This window comes from Styela clava, chromosome 10 (genome assembly GCF_964204865.1).
Source record: "Styela clava chromosome 10, kaStyClav1.hap1.2, whole genome shotgun sequence".
Lineage (NCBI taxonomy): Eukaryota > Metazoa > Chordata > Ascidiacea > Stolidobranchia > Styelidae > Styela > Styela clava.
In genome coordinates, this window is record NC_135259.1 from 6,068,797 (window position 1) to 6,082,779 (window position 13,983).

Consider the following 13,983-nt stretch of genomic DNA (forward strand, 5'->3'; position numbering starts at 1 on the left):
GTTATCAGTGAATGGGTGGGTGGGTGGTCATCAACTGTCATTTTGTGTTGTACAAACATAGGGGCTGTCAGTGGATGTCAAACAATATACCAAGTTAAGCATGAAGATTAAATGTTGAAGTAAAAAGTGCGGAAAGGACTTACCATTTACAATTTGTGTTAAAAGATAGTGACTGTCATGTTTGGTTGAATTTGCACAAAGTGTCGGTAGCTTAGTAGTAGTCATAGTCTATCTCAAAAGTCGATCATTGTTTCAGTCGAACAATTTATTTCATTGAATTTAAGTTTAAATGCGCTTACTATGCTCAAAACCCCTGTGCTTGACATGTATCTTCTAAATTTTTGTCACATGTGACGTAAATAAATTGGCAGGGTAGCGATAAAGCACAGAGATAATTAATTGATACCACTCATGAGGTCAAGAGCGCGATTCTATCTGCTGAAAAGCAAAAAAACAACAATGTTTTCGGGGTTTGCAAAGTCAGTGCAACCCAATACCAGGTCGAATACTTAGCCTGACATAGGGATAGAATACTGGGGCTTTCGACCCTATTGTTTGTAATCTAAATACTCCGTAGTACAGAAATCCGACTCCACTTCGAACTCAGTGTCTAAGTTGAATCGGAATCCACCAAAACATAAAAAAAACGTTAAAATTGTTCGTTTATACAACGATAAATTAACAAAAATCAAGATTGGTACTAACATTAATATTTGAAACGATTTAATTTATCGAGACAGCTTACAATTTGATAAGCTCCAATAGTGCAAGATGTATTTAGAAGAATCAAAATCCCGGTGCTCTGTGTTTCAATTAACAACGTAAAGCCTTGTACGTTTTATCTAGAAAATAGTGAGTGGGAATAACTACCTCGTGGAAGAGAAGCAGCCATTCAGTCTCGAATCCCAAGGGCTTGCAATAAAAATAATGCGCTTTTTCGCACCCTCGTCTTTCGTCAGCTGCATATGTATATCGGGTTTAGGCTTTGCGTATATTCGACATTCCTTGAATCTGTTACAATCCAATCAAACGCGGGGAGTAAATGAGTCGGTTTGCAATCACAATCCATCTGTCTTACAAACTCGACCAACTATCCCACATCAATATACAAGAAATTGATAATAAAGTTGTCAGTATAATGAAGAACGCGTCAGACATTATTCTTCAATCAACAACTAAGATTGGATTTACAATGAATATTTAAAATGAATATTTTATAATTAAACGGCCATACGCGGGTCGTATATAAACATATACTAAATACGAAAAGCACATCTTGGCCAAACATTAAACAGAGAATGGTATCCTTCGTTTAGACTTGGAGATAAAAGTTGTACAGGAGTTAGCTGACAAGATTATGAGACATTTCCTATCAATTAAAAATCATTCTTCACATGGAATACTATTTGAATTAATGGTAAAATAAATTGATTTTATCTATCTTTATGAATTCCTGATTTACGTAGACATTCCTAATATGGGTTATTATAACGTCTGCTGTAATGGGTTTTTGATCAGACGACAAACAAATTGATTTCTCAGCACATCGAGGCAAGGTGTTAACTGGATATTAATGAGAAGTTTATCTATTTATTCGAGCAATTAGGCTGATAATTTTCCACTTAACTTTAGAAATTCAAATTTTTGTACATAATTTGAATTCAGATTGCAGTGATAAAAAGTAAGCTAGACTTGGAATCTAAAACCATGGACCAATTTAGGATCTTTGATAATATATAAACAGTCCACATTCTCACATTTTACATGACTGAGATGTCCCAACTAGCAACATCAATATTCTTAGCCAACCAGAATACTAAACTTTATCGAGCGCGCTTTACCAAGTGGGAATACATCTTATTGTTAATTAATATTTTTTTAATGCTCGAAATATGTGATAACCATATTAATTGAATGATGTTAGGTGACGAAGTTTGACCCCCTATTGTATAAAGATATTTAACAATTTTTAACAACTATTAATTTTCCTAATTCAGGTTTAAAATACCGGGATGTATTTGCAACCAAACACGGATAACAAACTTTTCTAAATGACTGAAAAGGACGTGTACGAAATACGATCGTAAAGTTTAGGGCAGACCATTTCCGGTCGCCAAGTATCTCAACTTTGTAAGGTCGTCTTGACCTTCGGGGTGTCATTTTACGAATGTCCAATTTTGACTATAAATTTAAAGCATCATTCTGATCTACAACATGAATGTCGCTACGTTCAGTACATACAATAGAAATTGCTGGTTCCGAATAGAAAAAAAATGCAATTTATGGTGATGTTGCAGGAAATAAATTATAAAACGTACTTTTAAACGCACATAAATTCCCTCTCTAGGGTCAACAACATATTCGGGATTTCGTGCCTCACAGCATTTCCAAAGACTAAATCCAATAGCAAATATATAACACGCCGGAAAATGTTGTCAGATACGCTTTCAATAGGGCACTAATCCTAATACAAATAAAAAAAACGGTTGATTCGACTAAAAATCACAAATCCTGATGTTTTTTGACATGGAAAAGGTGTGATTTGGATTAAAACAGTAAATATTTTAAATTGAAATATCAAGGTTTCAAATACTAAACCAAAACAAACCCCGAAACCATAATAAAAGATAGTATAGTGGATGGTATTTTAGAAAATAAACCATGCCCACCTCTTCATTCAGAATGTAGTAAAGTAAAGTAGATTAGGCTGACTGAATAACATTTGAATGTTTCAAAAACCTCGTTGATCGAGACAGCATTGTTTTTGCTTTTAACAAGTTTGAATTTTTGCGTGTAGGAATTTAGAGCAGAGTAATTACAATTTTTATTAAAAGTCAAACTTGACATTGCATAGTTAAATGTCAACTGGGTCAACTTTGTGCATTTTTAGCATATTGCGGTCTTTGTTTAGCGAAGTTCGGTGACTACTTTAAATCTTTAGTTCTAAACAACTGAATTCCGGTTCTCTTGGAAAATGGTGTCGAATTCAAGTTTCTATTTGTCTTCAAAATCGAGGGAAATACGTCAAACAAAACAAGTGCATTATTACTGCAGCTGCCTTCTGCATTTTTCTTGGTCACTGATTCAGGCAACATTCATGTTTTGCTTTGCTTCTATTTGTCTTCAAAATCGAGGGAAATACGTCAAACAAAACAAGTGCATTATTACTGCAGCTGCCTTCTGCATTTTTCTTGGTCACTGATTCAGGCAACATTCATGTTTTGCTTTGCATGAAACAAAGATAAATCGATCGAGTTTATCAGATGAGATACTCAAAGTTGCTGTTTGATTAAAAATATTTTGGAGTAAAGGTTATAGTTCACTGAAATAAAGTTTAATTAAGTTTTAGATGCTCGCGCTTCTACGTACTTGAAAGTTCACCTATATCGAAACGTTAGACGAAACGATTTACTATTATTGCTTAATTTTTTTAAATTATAGATCCTAGCCTTCGTAAATCAGTTCATTTTTTGAACCTATGCCCATCAACTGATGGCTGCGAAATTGAGTTCGCTAAGCAGTATCGGACAAATTCCAGTTTTTTATTTGACCCGGTGACCCCACACTTTTAATTGTATGGAGAACATTGTAAAGCACTCGATAAACATTCACAAAGCTTTCCAAGCAAGATAGACTACATGAAACTTCAATTGCTATTTGTAAATTTCTTTATAGTAGATTCAGATAATTTATTTCTATCATGCAAGAATCAACACAGAAAGTAGTGACTTAAACAGAATTTACCATCTCGGGAAACCGATCTGGTACTAGTGAATATTTTTTTATTTTTTTTATGGTATTGGAATAGCTAATTACAAGCTTGATTATCATATTTTCACATACATACAAAACTTTTCAAAGAATGCTATACCCACCACTTATTTAAAAACAAGTTTCGATTGCTCCCGTTAAGTTTTATCATTTGGTTTAACGGAAGCATTTTTTCTAAACCTTCAGTCTTGTTCAAAAAGCCGCATAATTTTTCTATGTCAAACTAAAATAATAAAAAGCTAAACTCTATATCCCCACGATCAAAGAGAATCTGGATAAGCGTGAGCAATTGGTAGCTGCACAAACAAATCTGTAGCCTGATTCTCATCTTAAATATCTATGCAAACAATGAAAATACATCTTTCGCCTTCATCTATGGATGAATCCGATCAAGTTTGAATTATGGATAAAACATTTGTATTATGATAGGTTCAATATATATCAAGTTTGGGTTGAAAAAAAGTCAAAGGAAAGTTTTTTTCTTTTTTTGATTTGGAAAATATGAAATCTGCGTAATCATGATGTCTCATGAACAATTTAGAAATCAGCGTGGGAGAAAAATATATAAACAAAACATCGTGTATATTTTCATTGAATTTATTATGTAATAAATCAGATCATTATTAAATTACGTCAAATTGCAACTCCAAAATTAAGCGATAGTAGTTTTGACCATATTGTAAAACACAGACATTTAGAGTTCAACTTTGTAGTATTATATTATTTATTCATCATACTGAAGGTTTTTTTTGGTAATCATCATCTCAACATCATAACTTCGAATTTCTCTACCGCAAGCCTTTTTAATCAAGTTCCCTATAGTTAGAGTATATTAAATCACGGTTATATTTATGTGGATACACTTGTAGTCCGATTTCTGTATTTATTGCTTATCACAATATCTATAAACCGTAGTATTACAATGAAGCGATTGATAATAGAAAAAAATTCTTTCGTATATTTAAGGCTACGGTGATATACCGCAAATGAACATTATCCTCAATCTTGTTAAATTAATTTTATTGAATGATTTGCAAACGAGATTTTGGTTTTTTGAAAAAATAGGGTTTTGGATAATCTTCACAAACCGTAATGTATTTGGGAGTTTAAAAATCAGCAGTTATTATTATGATATGTAAAGTAGGAAATCGGGAAAAATTTAGACTGAACCAACGTTACTTATATAAGTAACAATGCATAGCGATGTAAGACACAGCTTACATTGAGATATATCTTACATAGCGATATAGCCACGTTTTCTTCAGAGACTACAAGTCGAGTAGTTTACGCCATCTTAATTCTAGGAGTAGAATTACGCATGAAGTTATCCTCCATTGCCCGCTTAAACAGAAGAAACATGAGAATACAGGAGGCATCAACATAGCGGAGATAAAGTTTGAAAAGGTAACACGAGTTGACCGTAGCAACAATTCAATCAAATCTTCAAGTTCACCCATAAAAAAATACGACTACTTTGCTTAAAAAAGAGCAAATTTAACTAAACTGCATGGCTGCTGTACATGTATATATATAACTAATACGAATTATAACTTGAATGAATCTTTGAAATTAGTTTATAAAAACATAAATGCATTCTGAAATCCCTCTGTTTCAGAATTGCTGCAAGCGCCAGAAAATGTTTGCTTTCGGGCTTAGTACATTATCTAATCTATGCTATATTGTTTATTGGGATTAAGAAATCCGCGGGCACGCTACTTGATTTTTAAAAGGTTCGCGTCGGTGGGGTTACCTTGCGTTATGCCTGCGTGACTCACATTCCCATCGGCAGATGAGATCAAATGAACTGCGGAAATGGTGACATTTACCAATGGTGTAAGATTGAATATAACAATGTAAACGATGTAGTGCACAGACTACTGGAATTGAAACCAACCCATTGGTAGAAGTCATCTTAGTGAATTAACCATCCCAACAAAAACGCTCAAACTTGAACACTCTCAGTGAGACTCGTGCATTTCAATCTCCTGTTGTAGTTCAAATTGGGCTGGGTACTGCCTGACAAATCAGCAGAAGGAAGTTTTCTGTAGTTCATGGCAGATGACGTAATACAAGCTAAGTGTTGTGTCTGTATCGTTTATTTACTTTTACATACATATAAACAAAGTCTGGGGGCAAAATATTAATAAAAACAAAACTTTCACAAACTCGTTGTGGCAACTAAAACGTTTAAGCGGGTTCAACAACGAGTATAAAGAAATTGTATTTACTTATTCAATTATTATACCGTGTTTGAATATATTGATCGAGTTTTAACAAAAATACTTTACACCCATTTTTTTATTTTCAAAGGCGCACTCAGGTAAAAGTTTTGAAAGAATAGCGAAATATCTTCAAATAAATAAATGAGTACGCATTTGGAAAAGTCATCCAAACGCTAATATTTTGAGAGACAAACAGTCAAAATACATAACGAGATTCGCTAGCAAAACAACAAAGTAAACAAAATTATCATTTGTTTACGGAAACAATCATTAACGGAAAGTTATGAAAACAATGAAATTTAGCTAAAGTCAATTTCTGCACATTAAATAGATACATTATCATATTTGATCAATTGTGGAACTAATATAAATAAAAATCGTATTCGGTTATTGAGAATAGTAAATGAAAGAAATATTATATGGGTTACTCTCGATTATTGTTTTGATATGAACGCTGGCTATACCAACAAAATTTCAAAAACGACTTTATTTCTTCGTATCGATTTAGCCATACCTTGCAATAGGCCAGGCTTGTTCTATTTATAAAAAGCAATATAAAGGCATATTTTAGCATAGGTTCAAATATGGCTAGCTACCCTGTAGTGAGGCACCCCGAAATCCGAATTGTTTCGTTTTTCGTCGCAAATTAGGAAAACACAGTTATCGCCACCGCGGTCTTTGTATACATTGCTTTTCGTTCCACTCTCTTGAGATAATGCGTTCGTAATGTCGCTCTTATGCTTTTCAAAACTAGTAAGAGATCACGGGACAGATACTTTTGCAGATAAATTGTATACCATACGCCACAATCACGAAGCTTTGCAAAAATTTCGAATCTTGTGGAAGAAAACAAATTGAAATAATGACAGTACTTGACAGAGTTTTCACACTAGGACAAATAACATACAAACATATAGTTATACTGTATTTATTTTATAAATTATATCCATTACTAGCAGTAGTAATGAGTTTTATTCACCATATTTTTGGAAAAATTCATTATAAGCTACATGATATATTACTATTTCTTTCTCCAATTTGAGTTCAAGAAAAACTACATAAACATCTTTACATCTTACTCATTATAATTGCATTTCAGTCCCGAAGTCTTTGGATTCGTATACGTACTTTTTATCTATAGCTAGGTGACGTTAAAATTTGAACCCAAATGAACAAAAAATGAATTTTTTTTTAAACATTTATCAGCGACAATCATATTGGTTTGTCTGTTGAAAAAACAAACAGAATGGTTTTAGTAGAAACGAAATTCGATTGAATAAACAATTAGATTCTAATCTATGTCCGGCAACATTCGTTCTTTGAAAATGACATCTATTTTACATCCCCTTGATCGGACATGGGCTATCGATAAATCGGGCTTTAACCCTGGTTTATCGTTACCCCATATTCGATTAAGTATACTTTTAAACTTGCCGAAATCGACAATTTGATCTATGATATAATAATAGGAGAATGCTAAAAATGATATTGCAACTTTAAAAAATCTTCTAAAAACTTCTTTGAATTAAATTTGTATTGTGTGGGTGGAAATTAAGCAAAATTTGATAAAAGTTTTTTTCTGGGTAAAAAGCTTTAAACTGTGATTAGACTGACCCGCGAATCTAATTGAGCCGGACGAAAGAAAGATTCCATATGTGGAAAAATAGGAAATTCTCTTCAGTGTGGCCATAAAATATGATCATATTGCCAAGCATCACAGTCGGCGGGCAAGGGCATCCGCTGATCCACCAGAAATCAATAAATTGTATTTAAAGGATTTTGAATTGACCTAAAACTAGACGCTCATTTGAGCAATAAAATGTGTACGTTCAGTAAACGCCGCCATAGTTTGATAGAAGACTGAACTTCATCGATTAGGATCGGGTTTGAGCCGCACTGGGGACTCGTTCTGGTACAAAAATGAAAAATCAGCAAATAGCTTTGAACGTTTCACCAAATTGACAACGAAATGCTTGTTGAATTCACTAGTATACTTAACACGATTTATATACGAAACGCCCAAGACTATAGAAAATTATGTTGCTCATATTGACGACCAATTCAGCGCAAAATACTTTTTAAGATCTGTGAGAAAGCTTTTGTCATCTCAAGTAAGGCGTGAATCTTAAAATGTTCAACCGTGATAAGTAAACAACAGATGGTCGAAGTTTTGACATCGTTAATACTGAGATTTAGTGTTATAATCACACCACCAATATATACCAGCTGTGATATGGGTATTGCGAAAAATTTCAAATATTCATTATTATGGCATGAATGGAAAATTGGAATCAACGTTACTCAAAAGGCAAAACTAATGTGTTTTTGAAGATTAAATTAGCCTTTTAGCATTAAGATAAAAATTCAAATCAATTTTTAAAAATATGTGGATTTTGCACTTATCAATTTTGTTGTATGATGCATATCCAATATTCTGCATCAAACTTATTTATCGTCATATGGAAGTATTTGAAAATATTTACCCAAACGGGTGAACTACAATTAGAACTGCTATACGACTGAACTACAATGCTAATTTATTTAGACTGAGCAACATACATCGGGTTCATTTCAATGTGGCGTCAACAAGACGAGGCCATTTTGTATATCAATAATCCAGAAAGAAAAAAACATCCTTTCACTCCCAAACTCTTTGTCGTAGCGCGATGACAACAACTTCTATTGATTTTAATTTTACTGCGAAATGAAAATTATTTCTATCCACGGTTTTCAGTTGCCGATGGAACCGTCTATCGACAAGATGGGAAACGTGACTGTGTCACCTGGAAAACTAGCCATTTTTGTTTTCCCCAATGCTAATCAAGCTAGGGTTATGGGATGACAGCAACTCAATGACCATAATTTCATTTATCAAATCATGTTTGATGTAGCATTGTCGTATTTTATACAAGCGTGATGGGCGGTCTATATGATTTCAATTCTATTTGACTTCGTGATGTATGCCCTCTTCGGGAAACAAAAGGCGGTGTGAGCTAATAAATACGTTCTCGACAAATTTCATTAAGCCCCAGCACACGTTTCATGGTAGTCACGAATCGCAAGTCTTTCAACATGAACCGCCAAAGCGTATCGTGGTGTCAATTGAGGCTTTTGAATTTGTATCCGTTCGTCTCCCACTAAATCATGATATGATATCCAAAAAACACAACGAAAATAATAGGCAAAAGGTACATCACAAAGCCGCCATACGACAAAACAGGACGGTGTAATATTTCGTTTTCTGAAAATACAAGTCATTCTCTCAAATTAAACAAAATTCTGATTTGTAAAGAGATATAAGAAAATAGGATCAATTCTAATACACTACGTGCTTTGGAATAGAACTATCACAGATGTGTAACGCCATTCCCCGCATCCGGGCGCAATAGATTAGCCAATTGGCCCATTAGCTTATCTACGCCATTAAACCAATTCAGGTTTAGCAAAAATATTAAAATTGAGCAATGATTTTTATAATGCGCCTTTAATAGAGCTTTTATGTCGACGCGGATTTGAATGGTTTTCACGCTTAACTCTTAAATAAACAGCCCGAAGCTCTGCGCTAAGGTGTGAAGTATAAAATTATAAATTATGGAACAACTAACGTCTTACTTGACGATCAAAATATATATGGCATTTCCGAATGATTATGTTTCAACGTTTCAAAAATTTTACCAATGCAGATCTTTACCCGAAATGCTTACAGGTAAAATTAGATATATCCGAAAATTTAAATTTAAGCGAATAAAGTTTTATCAGAATATGTCTTAGTATTAGAATTACAATTCTATTAATTAACCAATTAGGTTAATTAATAGAGTATTTCTCTGGGTAGAGTTCTGCTTAATAATATTAACTGTCTATTCTAAATTCGTGATTTTAAATTTTGCTAAATATATGATATTTGAATTATTCGAAATTTAGCAAAAAACGGGGACACGAATTCGGTTCAATTGCAAATCGTTTCGAAAAAGTACTACAATTTTTTGTGTGGAATTGAGTTTACCTTCAGGCACGCCATTCTGCATTCATTTTCTATAGCGTATTCACAACATTTTCTTCCAATCCATTCTCCCTGTATTCCTGTTTGCATAAAAAAAACAGGATCACTTTATTGAAAATTTGAAAAAACATGCACATTAGGTTTAAGTGATGTATGTAAACTATCGTATTTAGTAGTTGTGTCTAGAATGATGAAAATTTATGACCGACCACCAAAGGGTATTCCTTCTATGAAAAATTAAAATCGTTGATTCAGCAGTTTTTATATTTTGGAGTCTGTGTGCATCAACAATTTGGCACAAATCATAATTTCGCATTATAAATTCTTTATTTCGAAATCAAAGTAATTATGAATCTGAAATGGCCATAAACATTCCGAACGGTTTCTCGTTAAAACTGGAGGAATTAAATTGGAAGACGTATCTATTGAAAATGAAAAAAAATGAAAGTTACTTAACAAAATACGCTGCCCGCTCGTTTTTATATCATATCGCGAATGAAAAACTTTATGGACACATATATTGCACTGTGAATTTCATTAGCTTATTATAAGCAGTATTTGCTCAAAGATATATTTTATTCTAACCCATAACACGAGCGTCTGTCAGGCATGGGTCACTTATCCCTACAAAAAATTAAGTGTGATATTTACCAGTAATCAGTACGTTCAAAGATAAAATTGTCCGGACAAATCTCGAAGTGTTTTTCCGGCTCATCATTTCATGTATCCGTCTTTAATCGCACGACTGGTAAGCCGCCGAGTAATCCAGAGGAATAAACTTGTTCAAATAAAGACTTAAGCGATTTGCAAAAAGTATATAAACATTGATATTACAGCCAACTTTATTTGCTAAGCTGTGTTATTGAAAACTGCTGGAAGTACAAAACTTTTGTTGATTATAATTATAGAATTATTTTACACATAACACATCTTTGGTCGTTCATATATCACGGATAACATACATAACAAATACTAACAAAAGAAAGTCTTATTTTGAAGACATAACTTTACGTTTTGAGTCCGTATGCATTTGTAATAATAAAACTGATAAGCAGATTTTATGGCGAGCCTTGCACCTCTAAACAACAACCCATATTATTTAAAGTTTCCAGAACCAGTTTCTATTACGTTTGAATACCTCAACCATAGAATACACTGCTATTCCGCTGTCCCTAAACACCGATTACATCGAAAAAAGGTTAGTTTGAATTCGTCGAAGTTGTTGTTCAGAAAGAAACCACTTTTCTTTGATGTGGCCCTTTCACTGATAACACTAAAAACCTAAATTCGTCTAAAAACTCAGCCGCAAGTTCCTCAAAAATCCACAAAATTTATTCTATATTAAACAGCTTTTGAACTGTAACTGAGGGCACGTGTTTCAAGTCTGGAAAACGACTAGAAAAATTGCTAATGAGCTAAGCAAAATCAACAGATTTTAAACCAAATTAACTCAACCTGAAAAAAGTTGACCACGAACATTTCCAAAATATGTCTTTTATTAGCTAGAGAGATTTTAAACTTTTTTATTATCGAAGCTGAATCGCCTCACAAATTAAAATTTCCGACTATCCATCCCAGTTTATTTATAAAATAGCTGACCTTCGTTATATAAATGAGACAATCCGGTATCTTAAACACGTAATCTGTAAAGTAAAATTAACGCCACAGATTGTTGTGTCGCGCTTTAATGGACCATACGAAGATATCCACCGGCAATCTTATCAGACTCAGATATTTTGCTTTTGATTTGTTTCTTATTGTTGTTAATAACCGAAGATCGTCATATATATTTACAAGCCATGGGACCATAATCTACATAAAACAATTTCTTGGTGCGAATATCACTATTTTGACACTAAATATACCGCTAGAAATGTTGTATTCATCTTTTTTCTTATCTGCGCAGGCTGGCTTGTCAGACACATGCTACCGTGTACCGTATCGTATAATTGGGCAGTCACCTTAATTATGTCTAACCCAATGACATTCTCAAGGAGACCGTATCGCTTTCGACAACTTGTGTGACCCTTTTAATGAGGTTGAAAATATTTTTGTTTCACCAAGAAAGGCGAATCTATGTAGTTCTAACACATAATACTCTCTAATACCACCAAATTAAATTCCAGTGCATACAATGTCATATAATCGTTATATTGCAATTCCCAATATACGCTGCTAAATTGAGAATTTTCGAGAAACACAAAAATCGAAAAACCTTCCAACTCCACGAACAAATTTGCTAATGTGAAAATCAATTTCGTTACCTAAAATATATTTTAACTTGAAACACCTTCTATTAGTCCGATTCTTCCAAAAAGCTGGTATAAAAAAATTCCATTCTCTTTTCTATTTTCACTCACACTTTGACTTAAACCTTTTATATATGCTTCGTACAGTTATCAAGCTACCAAGTCTAAAATAAATGGCCTACGTCGGCAAACGCGGGATAATATCACGGGGAACGAGAGCGTCTTCCTTGCGACTCGCGAGAAAAATGACGCTGTCTCTTTTCGTCGTTCTTTACCACTCCGTGTTACCCCAAGCCTAGGTTATAAATGACTCTCGTTTGATTCTTTTTGGAACAAAATCACGCCTTCAGTCGCCAATTTGTCCATCACAGAAGACACTCTAAAAAAATTTCATGAGGGAATTATCTCGCGACTAGATTGCCAACCTAAGAAGGAAGAGCGTGCGTGATTTAGCTGATTTCTTTATGATATGACGGCTTGACAGTCGTGACCGCAAGTCTTCAATCAAATTTAAATAAGCAGCTAAATGTCGCACCAATGAATATCGGCTTATCATCACGTGGTATCATAACCAATGCCAATCAAATACGCTATGTGCCTTTATTCATTTAGTCCCGCGGCGATTATTTATTTTGCTCAAAATTGTTTTGAAAAAAAAACGCTGTCACTCAAACGCTGTAGAAAACAATTCGCCAACATCCTATTTAAATATACCCATTAATATCATATATCCAATCGAAAGCAACATTTTAAACGCGTCGGTTTCTATTATAATCATTGTTTTCGAGGATATTATTCGAAATACAGCATACCAGATAAAGTTAAAAAACATCGAATCTTTTAAAACCACACCTAAACTAGAGGGTAAAGAGTTCAAGTTGTTTTAATCAAGACCCTAACTCAACATCACTCACTTTCTATACAACATAGCTAAGCAAATTATTCAGCCGGTATTACTATATATTATTTGTACGAAATAACTTTTTTTCGATCAGTCGGATTTTTGAGACACACAGATCCGTAAACTAATGAAATTGACTGTGTGGTTGGTATATATTGTTTATTCACTTATATTATTGATAAATTTCAACCCAGCAATTTTATGTGTTTTCGTCACGCATATATTCCAAATTGATACTTTAAAAATAATTTTCGCGACTGTAGAAACTCAACACAATGATAAAATGACGAAGGGTATAGTTATATAGTGAGAAATATTAATCCACAGGACTTCACAGATCAATGCGTCGGCTATTTTCCAATGTATCAAGTAGTAATTTTGGGACTGAGAAATTAAATTATTCAATTTATTTGACATTCGGAAATGCCACCAATGAATTTTTGTTCAGGTGAGCGGCTATTTAATTTTATGACCAGGATGCGAATGACAGAATGATGGATCCCACAAAAAAATGGTTTCTATATAAAATATAAAATTAACTCAAATCAGTTTTTAACCTCAGTGCGGATAAATATCAATTTTGAATAACTCAAAAGGCAATATTCAAAATTTTTATACAAGAATAAAATTGCCTAAATAAAGCATACTTCAGATAGCTTATTTTTATTCCCTTTTTTGCATAGAAAATATGATACTAAATATAAAATTTGTGAAAATGACATGAGGTTAAAATAGATATACTGACGGTGTTCACTTGGAGTACCCCAAGTCTAGAGTCAACCGATATCTTCCGACAGCCACGTGATATCAAGTTTTCATTCTTTACAGACTAAATCT

General features: G+C 33.4%; 1 protein-coding gene across 1 annotated transcript in view; it reads right to left on the bottom strand.

The window, feature by feature from the left end:
- LOC120338059 (reversion-inducing cysteine-rich protein with Kazal motifs-like) overlaps positions 1-10,864 on the bottom strand; it is a 30,630-nt gene extending 19,766 nt beyond the window's left edge. The window contains exons 1-2 of the mRNA XM_078116896.1: positions 10,648-10,864; positions 10,000-10,076 (exon numbers count right to left, since the gene is read on the bottom strand). Coding sequence (XP_077973022.1) covers positions 10,000-10,076; positions 10,648-10,714 — 144 coding nt within the window. The 5' untranslated portion in view covers positions 10,715-10,864. The remainder of the gene's footprint in view (positions 1-9,999; positions 10,077-10,647) is intronic.
- Positions 10,865-13,983: the final 3,119 nt, after the last annotated feature.